This window comes from Bactrocera neohumeralis, chromosome 5, assembly GCF_024586455.1.
Source record: "Bactrocera neohumeralis isolate Rockhampton chromosome 5, APGP_CSIRO_Bneo_wtdbg2-racon-allhic-juicebox.fasta_v2, whole genome shotgun sequence".
Classification (NCBI taxonomy): Eukaryota; Metazoa; Arthropoda; class Insecta; order Diptera; family Tephritidae; genus Bactrocera; species Bactrocera neohumeralis.
This window is the reverse complement of record NC_065922.1, coordinates 76,987,973-77,010,636: the sequence shown is the minus strand read 5'-3', so window position 1 is coordinate 77,010,636 and position 22,664 is coordinate 76,987,973. Positions and strand designations below refer to the sequence as shown.

The window sequence follows — 22,664 nt, the reverse complement described above, 5'->3', positions numbered from 1 at the left end:
TTGAAAATATTTATTTTTAATTTAAAAACATTTAAAGCTAAACTTTATTCGTATTTTTAAAGTAATAATAATTAGAGAGTTAAAATTTTCAGTGCTAAATATAAATAAATATACGTACATACTACACACACACATACATACATACATAAATATATATACATACATATATGCAAATTATGTGCATGAACTTTTAAGTCCAGAATATGAAAGTAATTGTAAAATAGATTGAAACATTAACGCAAAGTGTGAGATGGAAAACAAAAACGGAAAAAACCTAGGGAAATATTGTACCACAACACACACTCGCATATATACACATATAATGCATACATACAGAAGTGCATAAACAATATTTATACATTAAAAACGTTACACCCAAAATACACGCTTTATTTATGTATATACAATATATACCATAAAATATATATGTATGTATAAAATATTTAATACATACATATGTATATATGTATAAGGCAAACTAAGCTGCGTTTCGAGCATGTAAAATTTTGTGTAATTTAACATTTCAATTTGTGAAAAACAAATGTGTGTCCATTACAGCATGGGGCTATACAGCTTGCAACAAATTTAAAATTTCGAAAAATTTATTTAAATGAAAGGTTTGTAGATATATAACATATGTTTGTATTTAAGTGCAAAAGCATAATGTATAATTCATTAATAAATTAAAAAAAAAATTAAATATAAATAAAAAAAAATTAAATATAAATAAAAAAAATTAAATACAAATAAAAAAATATTTAAATATAAATTAAAATATTGAAAAAAAATATATATATATAAAACTAAAAAACTCAAAAAAACTACAAAACAATGTAAAAAATACAAAAAATTAAAAAATGTAGAAAAGCAAATAAAATTTAAGAAAAAATTACATACATACAATATTGAAAAATTGTAACTGAACTGCAAAAACGAAAGCGAAAGCAAAAAAAAAAGCAAAAAACGTGAATTGAAAACTAAAGCTCTAGAATTTAAACATTTATCGATGTGAATTTTTCTAAGTGCGAATGCCTGTGTTAACATGTGAAAGGGTCTGTATGCATGTGGAATACTCTGCAAAAGTGTTATTTATGAATCTAAAAAAATCTGGATGTGTGCGTGTGTGCGTGTGTTAGTCTTGCGGTATGAATGCAGTTAACAAAAGTCAAAAGCTAAGGTAAACAATAAATAATTATTGTATTTAATTAATTAATTAATAAATAAAAGAAAAAACAAAAAATATCTTTTTATTTCACACTCATATTTGTTAAATAAATTGCAAAAACAAAGCTTGAAGGTTTACATATAATAATAGCTCTTACATGCTTTCGTGTGCTTAAAAGTGCTGGATTTGTATTTTTTTAAGTTAATTAATTTATTTATAAAAAAAGTTTTCAACTAAATGTTTGTTTAAAAAATCGTGAGTTTCAAATTTATCATTATAAAATTGTTTGATTAATATGTTAGAAAAGTAAATTTAAATTATATAAAAATTATGAAGCTTAAAGAACTTTTTATTTTAATGATTTTTGTTTGTTGTTGTTATAGCGGCAGAAAACAGGTACAGCTATTGCTATTTTGAGAAACGCTGTCAAGTTGACAGTGCTTCGCCGCATAAAAATCCGGCTCCGATCCGGTTATGTATAACCGACTGTAGCGGAAATGGTGCTCATGTGGCACAAATTTTTTTACAACAACAAAAATGAATTTGTAAATTTACAAAAAAAGTATAATAGTTATATTTTTACTTTTAATAATTATTATCTTGAACATTAAACATCATTTTTATTATTTTTGTTTAGGTATTGCCGTGTTAAAAGCGGTTATACATTGTTATTAAAAAATACATGTGTATATATTTATTGTATTTCTAAAAAATAACCAAAAACGATATTTTTGACGCTAAACGCATCTAACAAGTACCACATAGTATCAATAAAACGTTCTTACCATAAGGTATAACAGCTAAAGTAGATTTAAAACCCAACCTAGCAATTTCGTTTTTTTTAAAAACAACTTGAAAAGTTTTTTCGCCAACAATTTTTATCATTTCAAATATAAACTTTAATGTCATGAAATTTACTTTTAGACCGAAAAATTAACAGTTAATGTCTGCTCTTCAGCACTAGTCAAAATGGACTTAAGTTGTTATGTCTTGTGGCCCGAACAGCGATATTCCATTCTTTAAATTATTAATCTCACTATAAATCATAATCAATTTATTATGTTCGTAAATTAATACATACTTAGATGCATATGTACGTATGTTTAACCAATAAATTTTCCACATATAACTATTTAGCTAAATATGTATAAATTAAATTGGCGCTTATAGGGCGCTGGGAGTCAGATTGTGGATGCATTGAGTGATATTATTAAATACATGCGTACATATTTGAAAATGAGCAAAGTAAAGCACGAGATATAATATAGCGAAACAAAAACAATTATCCATAAATTAAATAAAATGTGCTGAGAATTATATAAGTATATTAATACGATAAGTATAGTGCTATATACATAAGTGTACCACTAAAGTGTAAAGTTATGAAATATTGTTATTTATTGGATTTATGTATTTGGTGGATAAACAAAAACAATGCATTTTTTACAACTCTGCAAACAATTCAACCTACGACTGTACTACAACTCTTGATTTCCTTAAACCTTTTCTTTCATTCGTTTTGCTGTTTCACGCAATTTTTTGCTCCGTTTAATTTTCGCTCAAATAAAAAATTTTAATTGTAAATGTACAATATAATTAAAATAACTCTTACGCATATGGAAATCAAAATTGCTGGCAAATATGATGAGACACGACCATCCAGTCGAATGTCCATGCTAGTTTACTATAACAAGGAAATATGTATGTATTTGCGCTGTTGTATATTTTAGCATTTAATTGCTAGTGAATAAAAATAATTTAAGTAATACAAATAACAATTAAGTGTTTGCTAGTTTTATTAACTATTTATAAATGCCTTAAAACAAAGTCAAACGAAAGCGTCTGCATTTCGTACTCGTAGCTTATAAATAAGTATACATAAGACTTAATCTAAATACAAGAACTGGCCCGACCACGTATTATTAAATGATCTGCGCACGCAACGCCACTCTGCTGGGTATTTCTACGTTGTTGACACGCAGCAATTGCACTAGATTGCGCAGGAAGTCTTGTGATATTTTCAGTTCGTCGTCCGCTTCAAGGCGCTCATACAGATCTAAAGCTGCTTGATAATTATTCGCCTTCGCGAAGTGTGTTAGCAGCATGTTGTAAATATTTTGTTCGTCAATAACTCGTCCAAAGCCACGTGCGCCACGCGCTAGACGCAGTAGCGTGCTCACAGCGCCCTCCTCGCCCAAGTACTCGCAGTTCTTCAATAGTAAAGCTTCGTTGATGCGGAACTCTGGATTGATGAGCAGTCGCCGCAACTGATTATCCGTGCCGGACTCGGCAAAGGCCAGCAGCAGACCACTATTCATGTTCAAGGTGCCATGTACTTTAGAGATGGCGCTGGTCACTTCGCTCAATGCCTGTTGTGCCACTTCGCCGGAAACACCGCCATATTGCGTCACTTCTGGTTCGTGACCGTTACTCAGTCGCACCAGCAGCGAGAGCAATTCGAACTGCAGCGGCGTGTGTTTGTAGAGCTCGGCGAGTTTTTTGAAATCGCCCACGGCGCTCTTAATGTCGCCGCGCAACAAACGCTCGCGCACAATCGGGCCCAAGACCGTGTTGTGCGCGTTGCAGTATCTCAATTTCTGCAAAAAGTGGAAGTGTTCGCGTGTCAAGTTGCGCTCCGGTTCAAGCGAAGGCATTTGTGCTGCTAATTGCGCGACGTTTGTAAGAAAATTCCAAACATTTTTAACAACATAGTCACCGCCATTGACGCGTTGTGTGGTTGCGCGCGTTTCCAGCAATTGCTTCGCTCTCTCCAGCTGATTGTGGTATACAAGCAGCGCTGCAAAGTCGATAAACTTGTGTTCGTCCAGCGAAAAGCCTGTGGGGTGGTAAAAACAAAATTTGTTAAAATCTGAAGAAGAATGTGCTGCGTCTTTTTACTTACTTGGGAACTCTTCCTGCAGTCTCTGTAAACACTTTTCGGCATTGGGTAGATCATTGATTTTGATGTATAGATCCAGCGTGCTAGCCAACATACCAGCGCTGACCTGCACTTGTAGTTGATCACACTTGGCTTTGACCTCTAGTGCGCGTTCCAAACGTCCATCGCGCACACAAAGCTGCAAAAGTCGGCGCAGCAGCCCACGCGTGTTCATGCCTTTCGCTTCTAATTCGATTAGATGGCATTCTAACTCCTCGAGCGTCATGTCACGTGGATGCTTTACGAAAGTCGAGCTCGCGTTGCTGCCAGCAATGCTAGCGGTTTGCAGCAGCGTCACATTTTGATCGGTAATTTTTCGCAACGCTTCTTTCAGCTTAGCCAGGCTCTCATCCTTATTCATTTGCTCCTCGAGTGTTGTTATTATGGTGTTGGCGGCTGCGGGCGATATTGCCAGTCCGAATTTGGCAATTTCATCAACGAAGCGTTGTAGCGCTTTGAGATCGCTGCGTAGACGTAACTGTCCTTGTACCATGCTTAAGAGCAACTGCCCGATCCAGTCAACTTTGCGATTTTCGCTCTTTTTTGACAAGACAGCCAGCAGTTTAGCAAATTGCTGATAGCGCTTGGTGGCGCGCACATTGACAGTTGCATTGCTTAGCGTTGGCACCAATTGCTCAACTGTTATTTTGGTTGGGTACAGCTCAAGCAGATCATGTGCTGCATCAAATCGCTGGCGTAACAATAGATACATGACTATTTCAATTAACACCAGGGACGGTTTGGCGCCTGCTTCATCAAGCGCCTTTATTGCTTTTTCCGGTTGCTGTAGTGTTATTGGTAAATTGGGCAGTACATACAACGCGATGGTCTCGCGATCGCACGTTACATTTAGAGAGTTCATTTGCTTTAATACGCTTAGGAGACCGGCTTCGCCCGATTGTTCATGACGTTGCAATAGTAATGGCCAAAAATAGTGCGGGCGCAGAGGTTCCTGCTGAGCAAGTGACTGCAAGAATGGTATAGCTGATTCGGCGTTGCGTCGCAGAGCGATTTCAGTGGCAAGGTGCAGTGCACGTGTATTCTTGTCGCTATCCTGGAGCTTTTTTGCTATCCCTATAATTTCTGTTGCGCTGTATTTAGTGCGGAAGAGTTCTTGCAATAGAAAGGCGCCAAAGGTGTCGATGCTTTGGTTTTCGTTGAAGCGCGGTGTAGGCAAATTGAAGATAATACCTTCCACTGTCGTTAGATTTCTGGAAATTTTTATAAAAATTATTTTCATATCATTAAAGTATCTAATAGGGAAATTACCCGTTATGTAGAAGTTCTACACATAAGTGACGTAGTGGCATCGGTACTTCTGTGCCTGCCGTGAAATCTTTGGGCAATTCATATACCAGCTGCTTTATAAGTTCCTCATTTTGCGGAGCTTGGATATGTAGAAGACTTCTTAGCATACGCACTACTTGTGCCGCGTTGAATTGTCCATGAAATTGACTCAACACTTCCGATGCCTTTGCGGTGGCGTCATTTTCCAAGTATGCAGACACCATTAAGGAGTGAGTTTCTGCGCTAGGCGTGATACCAGCAGCATTCATGTTGTCGAGCACCGAGCGGCAACCAGCCAGATCATGATTTCGTGAGTGGCCCCATAACAGCGAATTGAAGTGACGCTCAGTCAGCGGAAAGTCATGTGTACGCATTTCCGCAAGCAGCGCTGTTGCTTGATGTATATCCCCGGCTCCACAAGCCGTATCCAATAGTTCTGCATAAATATCGGACAGTGCGTATTCATTATTTACATTTAATTTGTTGAATTCTTCGAGCAAATTTTTGAAATCAGCGCATGGCATACGATTGTGTTGCAGGACATGCAGCCAAGTTATATAATGAGATGCGTTTAACTGGTCATGTTGTGACAAATAAGACCACAATCGCTGAAAAAGCTCCAAACGGGTGCTACTTGGACGAGCTGGCATTTCGGTACCGGAAGCACGAAGTAGGAAATGTGCCTGCTCATCACCAAGAAGTTGATTGTAAACATTTGGGTTCTTTTCTAACTGCGAGATGATTTTGTCGCATAGCTCGAAGTTAAGTTGACCTGTGTTTTGGTGTACTGCCATTATTTTTTCCAGCAACACTGTGACTATAGGCGTTTTTGACGTTGTTGTTGTTCGAGCTGTAGTAGAATAACCACGGTAAATTGAACTTTGCAGACTATCCCATTGATAGCATAGCGCATTATTTCTGCAAAAAACTGGTTGTTTGAACAGTTTTTGGGTTGTTCCTGTTGCATAACCTGTCTTAGCCAAAATTGGATGGAACCCGAAGCGTTTACTGATATTACTCAATCGCTGCAATTTGCTGGTCACATTTAACAATCGTACACTCATCTTAATTAATGTTTAATTCAAATTGCATAAAGCTTAGAATAGTAAAGGAAAAAGAGCCGATAGGCGAACTGCAAGCACGCGTTGTTGTTCTGTTCATGGTAAAGAGCGGTTGTCAAAATCAGCTGATGAAATATTCCGATGATAAGAAGTTTGGGCTTGTGTTCAGTGCTGTGGTATAAAGTTAAGTTCAAATTTTATTAAAAACTCGAGATATTTACGTTGAAAAAAGGTATGTGAGACTAAAATTGCTAATAAATAGTATGATGTATATAAATATAGTTATTTAAGGATGTAGAATTAGTGATTAGGTGTCTACAAAGCCAATATTATTGCTACTTCTGTCCACTCTAATATTCGACCTTGGCTCAGCTGTTAGGCAGTCTATTGAATGGTGACTGATTGTTGGTAAATTGCGCACTGATAACTAAACCTAATTAGTGATTTAATGAATAAGTGTGTTGTAGTTGGTCGCTCAAAATGTGGCGTTTTCTATTCGTATCCAGCTGTGTGGTTTTGTTATCCTTGGCGGCGAGCAGCGATATAGTAGACTACATTTCCAATAGCTGCGATAAACATCAATATATATTCCACTTGACTGACATTATTTCTACCGGTCAAAAATGTCCACAATCAATAGCTAAATTACCAAACACCATTTATCTGCTTTACGACGTAAACCCGCCGGAAGGTTTTAATTTGCGTCGTGATGTCTACATACGTTTAGCGGTATTCGTGCGCCAGTTAGCTAGTCGCAAACCTTTCCAAAATTTGCGTTTAGTGCTGCCGCCTTGGCGACGGCTAACTCATTGGAAATCTAGTCATTTGCAACAACATAGCCTACCTTGGGAACATTTTTTTGATGTCGAAAGTATGCGACGCTATGCACCTGTGCTAGACTTTCCCGAATTTTTAACAGAGATCGCCCAGTTCGGGTTACAAGAGCCACCTTACGTACAGGTGCAACAAGTGTTCCAACTAATGAACTTTGAATACATGTTCGAACAGGACGTTTTCCATGAGAAGTTTGAATTCGAGAGCGATTGCCGAAAAGAACAGCACCTGCAAGGCTATCTGGTACAGCAGCCAATGCTGCTTGATAATGATTTTGTCTGCGTACGCTATCAAGGGAGCGTGAATTTACTCGAACGTGTGCTTCGTCAACAATTGAAAAACAGCGTAGGACAGGCGGCAAACGATGTCAAAGTGTACGCCATACTCAACGCAGAGATTGTGCTGCATGATCAGTGGGGCGATAAGGAGTTTTGGCGCGCGCGTCGATCAATGCGCTTCGCAGAACCACTACAAAAAATAGCTGAAGAGTATCGCGCACGTGTGCTAAATTCACATAAAGCGGATGAGCTTGTGCAGAGACCACCGATGTGGGAGTCCGAACGCGCATACCGTGAAGCAGTGGGCGGCGACTATTTGGCGGTACACTTTCGACGTGGTGACTTTGTGCATTGGCGGCAAAGAAGCACGCCCACTTTAAAGTCGGCCGCCACACAAATACGCGAACAACTGTATTTACTCAATTTAACCACTGTCTACATAGCCACCGACACCACCGCCATGGAGTTGACCAATTTGAAGGCGTACTTACAGCGTATACGCGTGCGTCGCTTCACACCGGAATCATTGACACAAAAAGCACTCATTAAGGATGGTGGCCACGCAATAGTAGACCAAATAATATGTGCACACGCACGACACTTCATCGGCACATTTGAAAGCACATTCAGCTATCGCATATATGAGGAGCGAGAAATATTGGGATTTCCCAAACATACCACCTTTAACACGCTCTGCAAGTATGCAACGCTTGAAGATTGCGAAAAGAATTCGGTTTGGCCGATAGTCTACTAACAAAATGCGTTGAGGGACAACTTTAACCAAGCGCTTGTACCTCATTTGAAGGCATTTAAATTGAAGTTGAAACCGAATTTTGTACTTCGCCGCTCTAGCGGCTGACTGGTTATTTACTTAAGCATACTAAAGTGACATGTGAAAGAGATTTAAGTTCACTAACGCTATTGGTTTTTACACTATTTTTTATAACTTTATAAACGTTTCCTCGCGCTGTGTTTGAGTTTGTCAGACGTTCAATAATACTCAGTAATTAAAAAAAATACTAATTCAATTATAATAAAACGCAATGTTTTCGAATTCTCTATTTTTTCTGAGGTAAATTTTATTATTATGTGGTTGCAATTTCGAAATTTCAAAAATGTTTGTTAGCTGTAATTTGCTTATAACTACAAGTGTAGGAAATACTACTTATAAACATTTAATAATTTGAATAATTAAAAAATTTAAATTTTCTCTGATCAATAACATTTGTATGTATGTATGTATATCTGTATGCATTTCAAAAATGGTTAATATTATAGGTTTACTCTTTTATAAACATTATTTAACTAACAGTTGATTATTTTCTTGATTTTATTGATATTTATTGATTTAACTTGTATAATATTTTGATAATGTTTATAATTTGTTTATTCATGTTAAATGTAGTTACCAACAAACTGCATCCTCATTGTATAACACGTGTTTAATTTCTCAAAAACTTCAACTACTTGTAAATAAGAACCAAAATTTTGCTAGTAATAACTTCTAGTAGGTTGCTTACACCAACACTTTCTCATTTATATTTGCTAATATTAGTCTGTACGTATGTGTATATTTTTATATGTAATTCTCAACGTTTTTATAAATGTTATATAAGGTAAAAGGCAAAAATTGCTTGCTTTACACTACAAACGCTTATAAAAACAACGATTTATTTTAAACATTTTATGCTAACAACGCTTACCAAAAATGAGTGTAACGTGTCACAGCAAATCTTGTTTAATGTGAACATTATTACTACTATTATTTGTTTTAAGTTATCACTTTAAACATACTTAAATTTATTACAATTTATTTTATTAATCATATTTAATATGTACTATGTGTATATTAATATATATTTGACTTTGGCGGTCAGATAAAAATGGTTAGATATATATTAATTTCTACTTTTTAACAGTGTTGTCGTTACATAACTGTATAACAATGTTTTTGGAATCTACTAAAAAATAACCAGTTTTCAAAAAGAAATATGCGTTTCGTATTTTTTACGAAAATTGCATATACTTCTAATGGAGTCAATATTTTTATATGTCTCTCAAGTTTTATTAATTTCTGATCTTCTCGTTTTTAACTTGTTTTATGCATGTGTTAAACAGTGGAACACTAATTATTTGTTCTATAGGATACTTTATAACTGTAAAAAAATTTAAAAAATATGTATCAACTGTGTTTAGAAAGTTGTAACGTAGGTTTTTAATTAATTAAAATGTCTGTTTAATTTGTTTTAATTGAAACGTATGCTTTTTTTGATTCGAAACGTATTCTCCATTTTTTTTAATTGAAAATAATGTATGATTTTTTCAAATTGTAGTGTAAAACTACGTCGAAAATATATGTTTTGAAAACTTAAGTAACAATTATTTTGAATTTGAAATGTATAGCATGATTTTAGATAACTTGAAAATTTTTGTAAATATTTAATATTAAGAATATATTTTTTCTTTTTAAAAAATATTGGTAATTTAAGTATTTTCGTTCCAGTGGATATTCTAATATTATATTTAGCAAATTAAGTAGTTGCATGTAAATTATGAAAAAAAACATTGTGTAAATGATATTTGTTTTCGTAAACACACAAACTAAATCAACGAAATTGTTCAGTTTATAGTTTTAGTTTAATTACTTTTAAACGCAGATATACGATTTAATAACTTTATTTAAAAAGTTAAGCATCTGTTTTGTCAACTTAAATATTAAAATCTTAAAAAAATTAAACTTAAAAATTATCCCTGATAAATCGTTTTAAATTCCATAAATTGCACATTCAACTTATATAACAAAATTAAAAAAATATTTATGCTTTGCATAATTCATAACATACATTTATACATATGCATGTATATTTTGCTTATAACACTTTAATTTTTTCTTAAATTTATGCAACAAGTGATTTTATATGCCTAACTTTAGCATATATGTATATTATATTTCTGTGAGAGTTATAGAGTAAGAGTAAACGAAAGCGTCAGTAACTCAGCTTTTTGCACTAATTAGAGGAAGCGCATATAATATGTATTAGAGAAGCACATAGTAACTAGAGCTTTAAGTTTAATTACACATTTCATGTCGATAGTTGTAGAGAGTATAGTACCTACTTATGTAATTTTTTTATATAATTTTAGTTATATTATTACAAACGGCATACTTTGTTAACAATAATAGTGAAATAGTAAATTCTTTAAACTCGTATGGAGAAATATGTAGTGAGTGTTGTGTCAGTAAAGTAATTAATAAATTTGTATACATAAATGTATATAAAAACTCGTTTAGCACTGCAGAAGTTTTGGCCCGACAGTTGAACATTTGTAGCATCACTTCGATACAGTTATTTAAGTAAAAAAAAAAAAATAACAAATGACTAAAATTCTAATCGACATAATCTCGTATGATTAACTCGCGTTTCGTGAACGTATTCGCGTTGCTTGTGTGTGATGGTATATTGAGGGCGGCGAAAATGCTGTTGCCAGTGCCACCAGGGCTACTGCTGGCGCTGCCACCACCACCACTACCATTGCTATTATTGCTATTTAAACTGTTTAAGGTTATATTGAAATTGTTATTGAAATTGCGCGTGTGCAAATTGGCCCTTTCGTTCGCTACATGGTCGCGCTGCAATTTCGTTAATTCATTTTGTAAACGCTGATTACTCAGACGAAGGTTTTCATTTTCGCTAAGGCACTCACGCAGACTGAGAAAGATAAAAGTTAATAAACTATTTCTACAACATTACGTCACATACTGCTTACCTCTTTATCTCGTCCTGCATGGTTTTGATATACTCGCAAGCTTTGATTAGTATTTGTGACTTGGAATCATTGGGCGGCGTTCGATTGCTGCTGTTGCTGTTGTTATTACTAGGATTAGTGTTAGCATTGGTTTTTGTTGTCAATTGTTCCACCATGCCAATTTGTTGATTATTGTTATTATTGTTAACGCCATCGGTCGGCAGCATTTCTTTCAGTTTAAAAATCCAGTTGTTTATTTTATCACGTCGCCGTCGTTCAACTTCATTATGAGTTGCACGGCGTTTATCATCACGCTATATTATTATTATTAGCGGCAAAGAAAGGATAAGATTTTAACTAAAAACAGAAACACATATATATATTTATATACGCCTACCTTTTTATACGCCTCTAATATGCAACTGCGCTTTGTACTATTGCCTTGTGTGTCTGGAACGCTAATGCTTGCTGCCGCTGTGGTATTTCTATTTGCATTTGTCCGCCCATCGGCAGTGACATTGGCCGACTTATTAGCGCTTATATGGTGCTGTGGTGTATTACGCAGAATTTGCACGTCATTGATGGTGGTTGTGGAAGTAGCAGTACTAGCACATGCTGTGGATGTTACACAAGAGTCCGGCTCTAATTTAATTGTTTCTGTTGTGTCGGTCGCTGGCGGACTTGATCCTTGCAATAACTCACTTTCATCTGTGAGAATGGTGGGCACATTGTCTACATACTCCTTGACTATATAAATTTCGCAACCGTTTGGTAGATGCATTGGCAGCGCAGCATTAAAAGTCGTAGTTGCACCATTATTAACGATGCTGCTGTTGTTAATATTATCGATATTGTGTGGTTGACGTTGTATTTGATTGACAAGGCGATATTGCAATGGCAAGGTTTGTGTGGCCTGTGTGCTACTGCTGCATAAAGTGTCGGCATGTTCTTGTTTAATCGGTGTCAGAGTACTGCCAATGGCCAGATATTCCTGCGATTCATTTGAGTTCTCATCACAGATTGTAAGAAATACGTTTGTGGGTAACATATTAACCGAACTAGTACTATTGACACTTGCGTTCGAAGTATTACCCAAAAAGATACTACAAGTATATGTGAAATGAATTACGTAAATTATGTTTAACGATACTTACTTTGACGTGCCACCAATGCTGGACGCTATATCAGTTGCATTCACAGAACAGCTATTAATGGTGCCAACATCAATAGTTGCCGGTGCCAAAGACAACTCCAGTCGAGCTCGCTTATTCCTGTTATTCATAGTTGTGTTCACTTCATAATACCTTTGGTATCACTGCAATTATATGGTTCCGTCTGACGTCCAAAATGACCATCAATACAAAATTATCTTTTCGCCTTATATTTACACTGTGGGAAAATGTTAGATGCATCGGATTACTTAAATTGTTAGTAATTATTGTTTACATATTGCTAAAAAACCACAAAAATTACATTCGTAAATAAACAACATTTTCCAATAACTTATCTTACGTTTTGACTTTTTCGTTATGAAAACAATGAAGAAACGTCAAATGAAAATAAATCCTGTTGTAAATGCTGCCGGAAGTATAAAATTAGATCTACAATAAAAACAAAAATTTGAATGACCAAAAATATTACGATCAGAAAACAATCAGAAATATCAATATGTAATAAAGTAAATATTAATTAAACTTGTTATTTTAGATATTTAGTCGCGAAACATAAGACTTGCTTCAGAGGCAATGCTGAGTGAAAATTATGTTATGTGTTATGTTTGAAAACCACTGAAGTATATTCTTGTGACGTTTGTTTATTTATTTACTTTTTCAAAGTCAATGAAGACTGTAGAAAATAAAATAAATTGCCATTATTAACTCTTTTAGAAATGTATGAACCAGATAAAGAATTCACACATGTGTCCAGCGATAACACACTTACGGCATTCATCGATGAGAGCAAATCCCGAATAAGACAAATTTTTAAACGTCTTGAATGGAATTTTCAACCGGTGAGTTGGTATATGCATACCTTCAACTCTATATAAAGCCAAAGGAGCGCTCAAAGCATTTGCATATTTAAATTTTATATTTTTATTTAGGATATTGCCAGGGACACTGCTTTAGGGAATCAAAAACAAAAGGACATAAAACTGGGGATTGACTTCGAACCGTACTTTCCTCCAAGCTGTGCTTCCGACAATTTCAGTATTACCGGTATGCACTTTTATTTATTGCTCAACCCCTTGTACTTTGTTCATACTTGTATATATATTTTTCAATAGACGTTGAGGAGTTGCGAAAAGTTTTAGGCGTTCCAGACAGAGATGTTCCTAAAAGATTTTCAGACTTGCAAGTAAATTTTTCACGGACGGAAAAACTATCTCTATACGAACATATTATAGCAAACACCAAGAAATACACAGAGCCAGAAATAACGGTGCAGTAAGTGCATGTCAATTTTCAAGAGGTTAAGTCACACAATTCTAATAAAAATAAACCTTTATTATAAGATCCCTAGGTGAGGGTTCTTTGACATTCGCCGAAATTGTGGCACAAAAGAAACGAGAGACCAAAAAACGTCGTCGGTATCGGCGAAGTAAGCCAACACATATTGAAGAAGTTCGCGCTGTTGTAGATCTTCAAATGCAGTCTTTACAGCAATATCTCAAAGACAAGGAGTCAGAGAAGCGTATGAACCAGTTAATTATAAATGAAAAATATAAGCCGAGAAGTGATAGAGATGGTAAACCCGTACGCGATAGCGGTGGTAGAATTCACACACCTGTAATAATTCGCAATAAACACCGAAGCAGAAGTAGAAGCAAAAGCTATGAACGCCAAAGTCATAAGAAAATTAGATATAGAAGCCGTAGTAGGAGCGATCATCACAGGAGTAAGAAATCTCGAAGAGATCTTAGCAGCAGTAAAAGCAGAAAACATCAAAACAGAAGCAGAAGCCCGAGTGGAAGAAAAATACATAAACGGCACAGTAGAAGTCGCAGCCCGCTTCATCGAAGCAATACAAATAGAAATAAACTACATTATCGACAAAGGGAATAGTATGGAAATTATAAGGTATGAAAAATTTATAATTTTTATATGTACATATGTACATTAAAACTAAATTGACTGTTGAGTTAAAGCATTTGCTGTATTTTTCATTATGTGCCTTAGAAATCCTTTAATGATATTAAAAACTGCAAGAAAACTTTTCGGCATTTATTCTCCATCAAGTGCTCATTTTGTCGATGTGCGAGTACGCCTATTCCAGTGGAAATTCAAGCCATAATTTTTAACACGTTCTACTTTTGGTTTTTCCTCAGCGTCAATAAACCAACGCCAACCATTGCGTTCACAGTGTTCAATTGCTTCTTCCTTGGAACCAAATGTTACTTCCATATTCGATAATGGATCGCCGCTACAACAAATATGAATATTTATATGTATTTATCTATAATACATGTAAGTAGTTTTACGTACGTTGAGGTCCAGCCCATTAATGGATTTTCCCATCGTTCGCGGTTGTCGAACTCAATCACCCAATGGTTCAAATTATCAGTACCACTTTGCATAGCATTTTTGGGTGGCAAGTGAATGCATACACGACGTGTTTTCACATGTTCCTCTGGCACTCCACTTATAGGGCTAAGATCGACTTTTGTGGGCACTGTGATAGCTCCGCTAAGTTTCCGTTTCCTCTCCAATTCCTCAGGTTGTGCGATTACTTGAGACACATCGATTGGTGGGGCATCGCGTGAACCCACGGATGACATGCAGCGACTACCATGGCTGACTGTTTTTGCCCTGTAAGCGACATAACTGTTGCACTGATTTTTTTCTTTTAAAATATTTACGTACCAATTAACTCCCTGAGGAGTTTTTGCTAAAATTTGACGCACAAAGGACATATTTAATGTGGCAAATAAATAAGATTTTTATTATTACATAAAATTTTCCTTTACCACTGCGAAAATTTGACAACTACTGAAGTTAACGTCAAAAAATTTTGTTATTGTTCTGAAATGACATTTATACACTTAACTGTCAAAGTTAATTGTCAAAAGCTCGTTGTTTATTCGTTTGTTGTCTTTTGTATATGTATATGAATTTAGTTCTTCTGAATAGCGATATAATTTATTTAACCGATTTGGATATATAAAAATGGATGCCGTTGTGTTGGATAATGGTGCATATACTGCTAAAATAGGTTTATCAACGCAAGATGATCCGTCTGTAGTGCCCAACTGTATTATGAAGGCAAAAGCGGAACGAAGGCGTGCATTTATTGGTAGCCAAATTGACGAATGCCGGGATGCTTCCGGACTATTTTTTATACTGTGTTTTCAAAAGGGATATCTTCTAAATTGGGATATTCAGAAGACCGTTTGGGATCATATATTTAGCAATGAAGGAACCGGAATTTCTTTGGAAGATCGCCCTATGGTAATAACTGAACCACAACTAAATTTCCCTAGTATACAAGAAGCTATGATGGAAATACTTTTCGAAGAATATCATTGCTCCGGCGTGCACAAATGTACAACCGCTGAATTGGCAGCATATAATTACGCCGCGGAAAGTGAAGAAAGTCCTTTGCAAGCTCTGAATTGTGTTGTTATAGACGTTGGATATAGTTTCACTCACGTAGTTCCATTTGTGCGAGGGCGTCGCATGGAACGTGGCATACGACGGGTCGAAGTTGGAGGCAAAGTGTTGACGAATCACTTAAAAGAACTTATTTCTTATCGCCATTTAAATATGATGGACGAGTCGTATGTTGTTAATCAGATAAAAGAAGACGTTTGTTTTGTATCACACGACTTTAAGGATGACATGCGTGTGCACTCAGCTGCCGAAAAGCGGGCAGAAGTTGTAGTAGAATATGTACTGCCTGATTTTACGACAGTTAAACGTGGCTTTATACGCAATAAAGGAAACAAAGAAAAAGAGTCTGAAAAGGAAGATAAAGATAGAAATGAGGAAAGCGATCAGCAGTCGGTCCGACTTTGCAACGAACGTTTCACTGTGCCCGAACTGCTTTTTAATCCCAGCGATGTGGGAATACAACAAGTTGGCATTCCGGAAGCTGTCATTGACTGTCTCAAAGATTGTCCCGTTTATTCACACAGCGAGTTACTACGAAATATACTAATAATCGGTGGAAGTTCACTTTTCCCGGGATTTATACCGCGTTTAAAAGCCGAAATTCGCGCGTTGGCACCTGATGATTTAGAGGTTTCATTGATTTTCCCTGATGATCCCATCTCTTATGGTTGGTATGGTGGCAAAGAATTGGCCGGCAGTGATGGTTTTAAAGACATGTTGCTTACCAGAGACAAGTTTGAAGAGAATGGCTATTCAGCTAGCAATGGGAAATAAATTAATTAGAAAATATAAAATTATTGTTTTCCTTCGTTTTATATAAAGTACAACATTGATTTTCTGCAGGAAGCCTTAAAACAGCTTTTTATTTTCAATTGTTTATAGAACTAACATCTTTAAATATCTTTATATGTTTCAAATCATTTGAAAACAAAACATAATCATAACTAGTACTTAACCGAAAATTTTAAACTAATTTAAAGCTGACTTATCTTAAGAGCGTTCAAAAGACCTGCGAATCTCTTTATTGCAATAATCGAGCTCCTAAGTAATGAAATCTAAACTGCTAGCTTAAATTTTAATAATCGTCCGTTTATAGCGCGTAATTAGAAGCTAAATGATTCGCCACATCCGCACGTACCTTTTATGTTGGGATTGTTAAAAACGAACTCGCTGGAGAGTTGGGACTCAACAAAATCCATTTCGGTGCCTGAAATGAGAGTTTGTTGAACCCAAATAGTACCATAAATATGCATCGCAAAAGATAAGAAAATGTAAACAAAGTCGCTAATACGCGTTATATAAGTGATATTGTGTAAAAAGAAAATTCTTACCCAGTAGGGACAATTGAGCCTTCTTATCAATATACACTTTGACACCATCTTGTACTACTTCTTCGTCGAATTTATCTGCAATAACCCCATATCAAATTTTTGTCATGTGTTTTATTGATGAAAACATTTACCTTTTTCTTTTGCATAGTCCAGTGTGTAGGAAAGCCCGTTGCATCCACGCTGCCGCACTCCTACCTTTAAACCTGTCTATAATTACCAGCAATAAATACTCTGTTGTCAAATAATTTATATAAGGCATATACTTACAAACTCCGGTTTATCTTTCAATAATTCTTTAATGCGGTTTACTGCGGAATTTGTCTATAAATAGTTTTTTTTTGGCAAGAAATATATTGTTTGTTGAACACATATATCGGAAAATTTCATCACTAAATTTATGAGCTCACCAGTATAAGAGCTGCCCTTGTCGGCAACAATTTGCGTCCTTTCAGTGCACGCACTGTCGCCGTAGCCACCACTTTTGTTGACATCTTTTGTACGCGTTAATATTTCACTTTAAATTATACGATTGTTCGATGTGATCGCACGTTTACAATTTTATTCATAACAGCAAATTTTCTTATTTACTTCTCTTTTATCAGCAATTCGTTTCATAACGATCGAGTGACAGCGAACAGCTGTTTTAAAGATGCGTTGCCAAGTTCATTATTTTAAATGCTGAGTAATTGGTAACGCTGAGCCGCATTGGAATGCAAACATGTGTATTTTGACAATTGAGCGGGCGATTGACAGTAACATAAATTTTCTAGTGGGTTAGCGTTTCTGCGTTTAGTTGCAAATTGAAAAATTTTATGTGAACTCATATTTCCAACTGGATTGAATTGTAATCTTATACGATTCTCTATAGTGTTTAATTGCAATCGAGTGAACGGTATTCAAATTATTGTGTGCTGAAATTGATTTCTAACATTTAAGCTTATTTATTTATTTTGTGTGAATCTGATGAGCTGGAGCTTTGCTCTACATCCCTCATCTCGGTTATCGTAGTTATCGCAGGGTCTGTGATCGTAGAGGCTTCTGTTGACTTTCGATTTCGGTTTGCGTATATGTTTAAATCTCGAGGAGTTCCATAGGCGTCTTATATTTGCATTTCTCATATATACTAATTATCGCAAACGCCAGAAATATGGTTTTGGAGAAATAAGTAGCTGCGGCATTGTGGCGCTCAACAACACAAAACACGCGCGCATACACATACTTACACGCACACACAGGAGAATTGTGGTCAATCGCGCAAATACAAATTGGTGAACCGACAGAAAAGACAATTCTGAACAAGAACGCTTGGAGTGTTGTAGTTGTTGGAATGTGTTTTATTTAAATTGGAATTTATTACACTTTTTTAACATTTTCTGAGTTTGTTGTCGAACGGATCGGTCGATCGGTTGTTTGCGCTGTGCTCAGCAGTTTTCGTTTTTTTTTTTCTTAATGGCAACGGGTGCCGCGTTTTATAATTCTTTTAATACAAATTACTGAAACTAAAAATAAAACTAACAATATAAAAAACACGCAGAATAAACGTGCCGATATTTCATATCTTACAAGGTACCACACCAAGTAGTAGCTGAATCCGCGGTGACATGAAAGTAGTTGCCAAAAGACTATTTGAAAATTAAAAAAAAAAATACATATATAAAACACACAACTAACTTAGCGAATAAATATAAGTGAAAACTGAAATCAAATAAGACTCAAATTGATATCAAAGTGGCGTTTCTACAATACAACATGGATTTAGTTGCAGAAAATGAAAACGAGGTGTTATGCGAGAAAATTATTAACGACATACAAGCGGTATTTCTCAAGGACCCAGACCTGTAAGTTCAAAACCATACAAATAAGTGTTTATGTACATATAACAAGCAATTTCCCGACAGCCATCTAAAGAAAAAACATTCACGCATAGACGCACATTTGAATTCATTTTCATTAATTAACAATAATACGATTAATGTTTTTGTTGTTGTAATACTAGATAAATCCTTAGCTGTTAAAAGAGAATAAATCCTGCTAATATTTAATTATGCATATAATAATTTATTTATTTTCAAATAAATTTTAGTTATATAAAATCAATACTTATCAGTATTAAAATATTTAAATTTATTCATACCTATTGTTGTTTGAAACATTTTTTTCTCTATATTTTACGTTGTAAATAGTATGTATGTCCTGACTCATATTTTTTATACATGTACATACATATGTTCATACATTTAAATATACATATACTTCGTATGTGCATATGTATGTTTACATATCCAATTAACTGTAACAACACATCTATAACAGTCGGTTACAATTTTCATACATTATTCCCGCTTCATTGATATGAGCTATGCGAGTTAATTGATTTGATTGTGCACAAGCGGCGTCCATATATGTAGATGATAACTGCGGTCCCCAGGCCACAGCCCACAGCTCGCATCTCGCACTTTTGTATATTAAGCATACAGATATGATACAACAAGTTCCCTTAATGCAGGCGCACGTACATATGAATTCTTGTGGTTGTTGGTTATCATTACAATTTATTTGTATTCGCAGTGAGCGACAAATGTTTGACCTTGTCATTCAATTGAGCTGGAGCTGGCTTGTGTTGCGCTCGTTAGAAATCATTTTCATCTAATACCAGAAAAAATATAGGCACATAAATGCATACATGGTTACGTTCATATGTTTGTGCTGTTATATAAGTGAAATTGTTTATTTTTTCGTTATTTGCTTTTTTGCTTTTTTGTGTTTTTGGTGTTTAATTTTATAATTTTTGAGCCAAGTTCTGCCACTCTAAATAATTATTCGATTCACACATGTAAGTACATACATAACGTCATACACATATATTCATTTTTACATACAAACACACATACATTGCATCAATCGTCAGGTCTTTGAAAATTTAACCGAATTTTTCAAATTTTAGCTCAACATTTGAAATCATACCGACCATTTTGAATCGCAATAAAACGCCTGTGGTGCATGCCGAACATCATCTGGGCCTGGAGTCGTGGTGCGTGAAACATGTATACGATCATGCGCACAAGGCTATAATTGGATATCGGCGCCAACATCAATCACGCTATTTGCAACACAGTGATGTGCTGCTGAAGTATCTGAATGTGGCATTGCTAATTAATACGGATGTGGCCACATTCTGGAATATACGCCGCCAAATGGTGCAGACGAATCACTTGAAAATAAATTGCGAATTTAAATTCTCCGCGCTTATATTGTCGAAGAAGCCCAAATCTAGCGAAGCCTTCGCATATCGACGCTGGTTATATTCGTTTCAGAGTGAGTATGCAAATAATGAAAGATTTAGCTCAATTAAAGAAGGCTCCGCAAACTATGTGTGTGTGCTTCCAGAATGTTGGATTTGCTACGAATAGTTTGCAAGCGTACCCTTCTTGCTTTTATAACACACTGTTTGCTTTTAAATAATATTCTCTCAAATGACAGGTCACGATGCTATCGATTGGCCCAGTGAGTTTGGCATTTGTGACCGTTGCGCCGATCGCAGCGCAAATAATTACCACGCGTGGACGCATCGCCAGTGGGTTCTACAGAATGCGCCCGATCTTATCCGCTCCGAATTGATGATTACGGAAAAGTTCATGCGTAAACACATCAGCGACTACAGCAGCTATCATTATCGCCAAACGCTGATTGAGCGCGCCTACGAATTGTGCTACTACGAATCAAATGAGCTCGAACATTTACACAATTTGAAAGATTTGATCAGCTATTATCTAGAAGATGATTTAGAAATACTTAGCACAGCCGATGTGTTGCAAATATTGTTGCCCGGTGTCGATCGGGAGGCTGTGGGCGAACCACGGCTCAGCTCCTTTCTCTATTGTTGCAACTTGGCTGCGCATGATATACGTCTGTGTGACGATCAGAAGAATATGTATGGCGAGCGTGAATCTTTTGAGAATCATAGACGCTCGTCGTTGCGTTTCATTGTGGAGAATTGTGTACGTCTGTTGTTGGGCGAATTGCCCGGTCTGTATTTGACGCCGCGCACGTATGGGCAACTGCAGGAGTTCAATGCAGCGCTGAAGAAGTTCGATTATGCCACCAATGCATTTTTGTCGGCGCTTAAGCGTTCGGAGGGCCTGCTGGGCGACTGCCATCGCAAATGGTGTACAATTTTTTTGGGCTTTAATTATGCGTAAAGTGTGCCAACACAGTTAGCTGCTGAATTTAGTGAACTCATTTTCGAGTTTTAGTGGCGAAAACAAGCACAGCCAAGAAACGTTATAATTTTATATTCAAGGCAGGAAAATTTAAATTTGCTGCTTTGCACGTACTGAGCCACTTCAAAGGCTCTTTACGTTTTTAATGATTTTGCAAAGGCAACAAGGAACAATGAATAAAGTTATAAATTTAATATCGTCGAATAAAAGATCATACATACATAAGTTTCCTCGACTATTGTTAGCTGAGCTTAAGGTCATGGTTTAGCATTGCGCGCCAAAAATTTTAAGTATAATTACGTTTTCTTTAAAACTGTTAAAGATAACCAGTTTTTTGGTGTCAAAAAAAAATTTTGATAAAATTTAAAAAAGAAAAAGTGTCAAATATAAGTTAATTCCTGGTTTTTGTCAGTTTTTCAAACCGTTGTGTTTTTTTAGTGCTCATAAAATGTTACTTTCTTACTCGTTATATTCGTTACATAATAAACATACATACATACATATATATATGTCAAGAAATTGCATTTATAATTTAATTTAAAACTATAAAAAAACATAATATTTTGTATCATCTTTGTAGTTCATTTCGACGCTGTCTCCCATACTGTTCATAAAATATAAATCTAAGTAATCTTATAATATAACTACCATTTTGCATAAGTATAAAGATGTAATTTTAAACATTTAAATTTTTCATTGAGTTGACAAACAAAAATACCTTTACTCCAAATACTCTTGTAATCAAATAAATACGTTTTAAGGAAAGCAGAACTAATATATAGTTAGCATTTAATAGAAAATTGTAGCATGAATTTAAAGGAATGTATGTATATTGTAAAGAAAATTTGTAAACAATAAATGTGTATAAAAGACTATTTTGAAAATTATTTGTGTGTTTCATTTGCAACTAAGTCGCTTTTATGCGAACCGCCAATTCATTTATATTAATTCCATTGAAAAAGTGCTATAAAACCTCCCTTCTGGTTTTTAACCGTATTCCAGCTTTTTCGTGTGATTTTTATACCTTGAACAAGACACTATTCAGTTTGCCACGAAGTTTATAACACCCAGGAGCAAAAATCAGAGATCCATAAGGTGTATACATAAATGATCAGATGCGCTGATTTAGGCATGTCTATCCGTTTACCGTCTTGTCTTATCCGTTACTTACGCGAGCTAGTCCGTCAGGTTTTGAG

At 35.4% G+C, this 22,664-nt stretch overlaps 8 protein-coding genes across 13 annotated transcripts; 4 read left to right on the top strand and 4 right to left on the bottom strand.

Moving 5' to 3' along the window:
• Positions 1-2,943: 2,943 nt before the first annotated feature.
• LOC126760105 (leucine-rich PPR motif-containing protein, mitochondrial) lies at positions 2,944-6,530 on the bottom strand. The gene is made up of 3 exons (XM_050475510.1): positions 5,373-6,530; positions 4,068-5,314; positions 2,944-4,001 (listed from the first exon to the last, which is right to left on the bottom strand). The coding sequence occupies exons 1-3, from the start codon at positions 6,452-6,454 to the stop codon at positions 3,088-3,090; spliced, it is 3,243 nt and encodes a 1,080-aa protein (XP_050331467.1). The 5' UTR covers positions 6,455-6,530; the 3' UTR covers positions 2,944-3,087.
• A 41-nt stretch (positions 6,531-6,571) lies between these two features.
• LOC126760121 (arginine/serine-rich coiled-coil protein 2) lies at positions 6,572-19,048 on the top strand. Of its 3 annotated transcripts, none has more exons than XM_050475551.1 (6): positions 6,572-6,634; positions 13,197-13,321; positions 13,412-13,526; positions 13,595-13,754; positions 13,823-14,387; positions 18,815-19,048. In XM_050475551.1, the coding sequence occupies exons 2-5, from the start codon at positions 13,199-13,201 to the stop codon at positions 14,370-14,372; spliced, it is 948 nt and encodes a 315-aa protein (XP_050331508.1). In that variant the 5' UTR covers positions 6,572-6,634; positions 13,197-13,198; the 3' UTR covers positions 14,373-14,387; positions 18,815-19,048. The 3 variants fall into 3 exon arrangements, with proteins under 3 accessions (XP_050331508.1, XP_050331507.1, XP_050331509.1); XM_050475550.1 differs by having other exon boundaries at positions 6,572-6,683; XM_050475552.1 differs by lacking the exon at positions 6,572-6,634 and adding an exon at positions 8,541-8,635.
• LOC126760115 (GDP-fucose protein O-fucosyltransferase 2) lies at positions 6,833-8,617 on the top strand. The gene has a single exon (XM_050475538.1). It carries the CDS (start codon positions 6,932-6,934, stop codon positions 8,315-8,317), a length of 1,386 nt encoding a protein of 461 aa, XP_050331495.1. The 5' UTR covers positions 6,833-6,931; the 3' UTR covers positions 8,318-8,617.
• LOC126760113 (homeobox protein 6) lies at positions 9,133-12,855 on the bottom strand. 4 transcript variants are annotated; one of them, XM_050475536.1, is made up of 5 exons: positions 12,823-12,855; positions 12,465-12,699; positions 11,708-12,413; positions 11,332-11,624; positions 9,133-11,273 (listed from the first exon to the last, which is right to left on the bottom strand). In XM_050475536.1, the coding sequence occupies exons 2-5, from the start codon at positions 12,590-12,592 to the stop codon at positions 10,952-10,954; spliced, it is 1,449 nt and encodes a 482-aa protein (XP_050331493.1). In that variant the 5' UTR covers positions 12,593-12,699; positions 12,823-12,855; the 3' UTR covers positions 9,133-10,951. The 4 variants fall into 4 exon arrangements, with proteins under 4 accessions (XP_050331493.1, XP_050331492.1, XP_050331491.1 ...); XM_050475535.1 differs by lacking the exon at positions 12,823-12,855 and adding an exon at positions 12,784-12,819; XM_050475534.1 differs by lacking the exon at positions 12,823-12,855 and having other exon boundaries at positions 12,465-12,771.
• Positions 14,443-15,308, bottom strand: LOC126760127 (NADH dehydrogenase [ubiquinone] iron-sulfur protein 4, mitochondrial). Its single transcript, XM_050475561.1, has 3 exons — positions 15,171-15,308; positions 14,793-15,116; positions 14,443-14,730 (listed from the first exon to the last, which is right to left on the bottom strand). Exons 1-3 carry the CDS (start codon positions 15,218-15,220, stop codon positions 14,550-14,552), a joined length of 555 nt encoding a protein of 184 aa, XP_050331518.1. The 5' UTR covers positions 15,221-15,308; the 3' UTR covers positions 14,443-14,549.
• LOC126760118 (actin-related protein 6) lies at positions 15,377-16,711 on the top strand. Its single transcript, XM_050475547.1, has one exon. It carries the CDS (start codon positions 15,474-15,476, stop codon positions 16,689-16,691), a length of 1,218 nt encoding a protein of 405 aa, XP_050331504.1. The 5' UTR covers positions 15,377-15,473; the 3' UTR covers positions 16,692-16,711.
• Positions 16,751-17,891, bottom strand: LOC126760131 (iron-sulfur cluster assembly 1 homolog, mitochondrial). Its single transcript, XM_050475565.1, has 5 exons — positions 17,656-17,891; positions 17,516-17,569; positions 17,380-17,455; positions 17,249-17,323; positions 16,751-17,124 (listed from the first exon to the last, which is right to left on the bottom strand). Exons 1-5 carry the CDS (start codon positions 17,737-17,739, stop codon positions 17,021-17,023), a joined length of 393 nt encoding a protein of 130 aa, XP_050331522.1. The 5' UTR covers positions 17,740-17,891; the 3' UTR covers positions 16,751-17,020.
• LOC126760119 (protein prenyltransferase alpha subunit repeat-containing protein 1) lies at positions 18,989-22,355 on the top strand. Its single transcript, XM_050475548.1, has 3 exons — positions 18,989-19,086; positions 20,193-20,563; positions 20,729-22,355. The coding sequence occupies exons 1-3, from the start codon at positions 18,998-19,000 to the stop codon at positions 21,445-21,447; spliced, it is 1,179 nt and encodes a 392-aa protein (XP_050331505.1). The 5' UTR covers positions 18,989-18,997; the 3' UTR covers positions 21,448-22,355.
• The last annotated feature ends 309 nt before the right edge of the window (positions 22,356-22,664 follow it).

Bases quoted from the DNA above. Each gene is read 5' to 3' on its own strand.
- LOC126760118 (XM_050475547.1), top strand. From the start codon at position 15,474: ATGGATGCCGTTGTGTTGGATAATGGTGCATATACTGCTAAAATAGGT.
- LOC126760119 (XM_050475548.1), top strand. From the start codon at position 18,998: ATGGATTTAGTTGCAGAAAATGAAAACGAGGTGTTATGCGAGAAAATT. The intron at 19,087-20,192 runs GTAAGTTCAAAA...TTCAAATTTTAG, and splicing joins TTTCTCAAGGACCCAGACCT to CTCAACATTTGAAATCATAC. The intron at 20,564-20,728 runs GTGAGTATGCAA...CTCAAATGACAG, and splicing joins CTGGTTATATTCGTTTCAGA to GTCACGATGCTATCGATTGG.
- LOC126760115 (XM_050475538.1), top strand. From the start codon at position 6,932: ATGTGGCGTTTTCTATTCGTATCCAGCTGTGTGGTTTTGTTATCCTTG.
- LOC126760131 (XM_050475565.1), bottom strand. From the start codon at position 17,739: ATGTCAACAAAAGTGGTGGCTACGGCGACAGTGCGTGCACTGAAAGGA. The intron at 17,456-17,515 runs GTAAGTATATGC...TGGTAATTATAG, and splicing joins TGAAAGATAAACCGGAGTTT to ACAGGTTTAAAGGTAGGAGT. The intron at 17,125-17,248 runs GTAAGAATTTTC...CTCTCATTTCAG, and splicing joins GGCTCAATTGTCCCTACTGG to GCACCGAAATGGATTTTGTT.
- LOC126760121 (XM_050475551.1), top strand. From the start codon at position 13,199: ATGTATGAACCAGATAAAGAATTCACACATGTGTCCAGCGATAACACA. The intron at 13,322-13,411 runs GTGAGTTGGTAT...ATTTTTATTTAG, and splicing joins TTGAATGGAATTTTCAACCG to GATATTGCCAGGGACACTGC. The intron at 13,755-13,822 runs GTAAGTGCATGT...CTTTATTATAAG, and splicing joins GAGCCAGAAATAACGGTGCA to ATCCCTAGGTGAGGGTTCTT.
- LOC126760113 (XM_050475536.1), bottom strand. From the start codon at position 12,592: ATGAATAACAGGAATAAGCGAGCTCGACTGGAGTTGTCTTTGGCACCG. The intron at 12,414-12,464 runs GTAAGTATCGTT...ATATACTTGTAG, and splicing joins AGCATTGGTGGCACGTCAAA to TATCTTTTTGGGTAATACTT. The intron at 11,625-11,707 runs GTAGGCGTATAT...ATAATAATATAG, and splicing joins TATTAGAGGCGTATAAAAAG to CGTGATGATAAACGCCGTGC.
- LOC126760127 (XM_050475561.1), bottom strand. From the start codon at position 15,220: ATGTCCTTTGTGCGTCAAATTTTAGCAAAAACTCCTCAGGGAGTTAAT. The intron at 15,117-15,170 runs GTACGTAAATAT...TGTCGCTTACAG, and splicing joins ACTCCTCAGGGAGTTAATTG to GGCAAAAACAGTCAGCCATG. The intron at 14,731-14,792 runs GTACGTAAAACT...TATTTGTTGTAG, and splicing joins TTAATGGGCTGGACCTCAAC to CGGCGATCCATTATCGAATA.
- LOC126760105 (XM_050475510.1), bottom strand. From the start codon at position 6,454: ATGAGTGTACGATTGTTAAATGTGACCAGCAAATTGCAGCGATTGAGT. The intron at 5,315-5,372 runs GTAATTTCCCTA...AAAAATTTCCAG, and splicing joins GTAGAACTTCTACATAACGG to AAATCTAACGACAGTGGAAG. The intron at 4,002-4,067 runs GTAAGTAAAAAG...ACCACCCCACAG, and splicing joins ACTGCAGGAAGAGTTCCCAA to GCTTTTCGCTGGACGAACAC.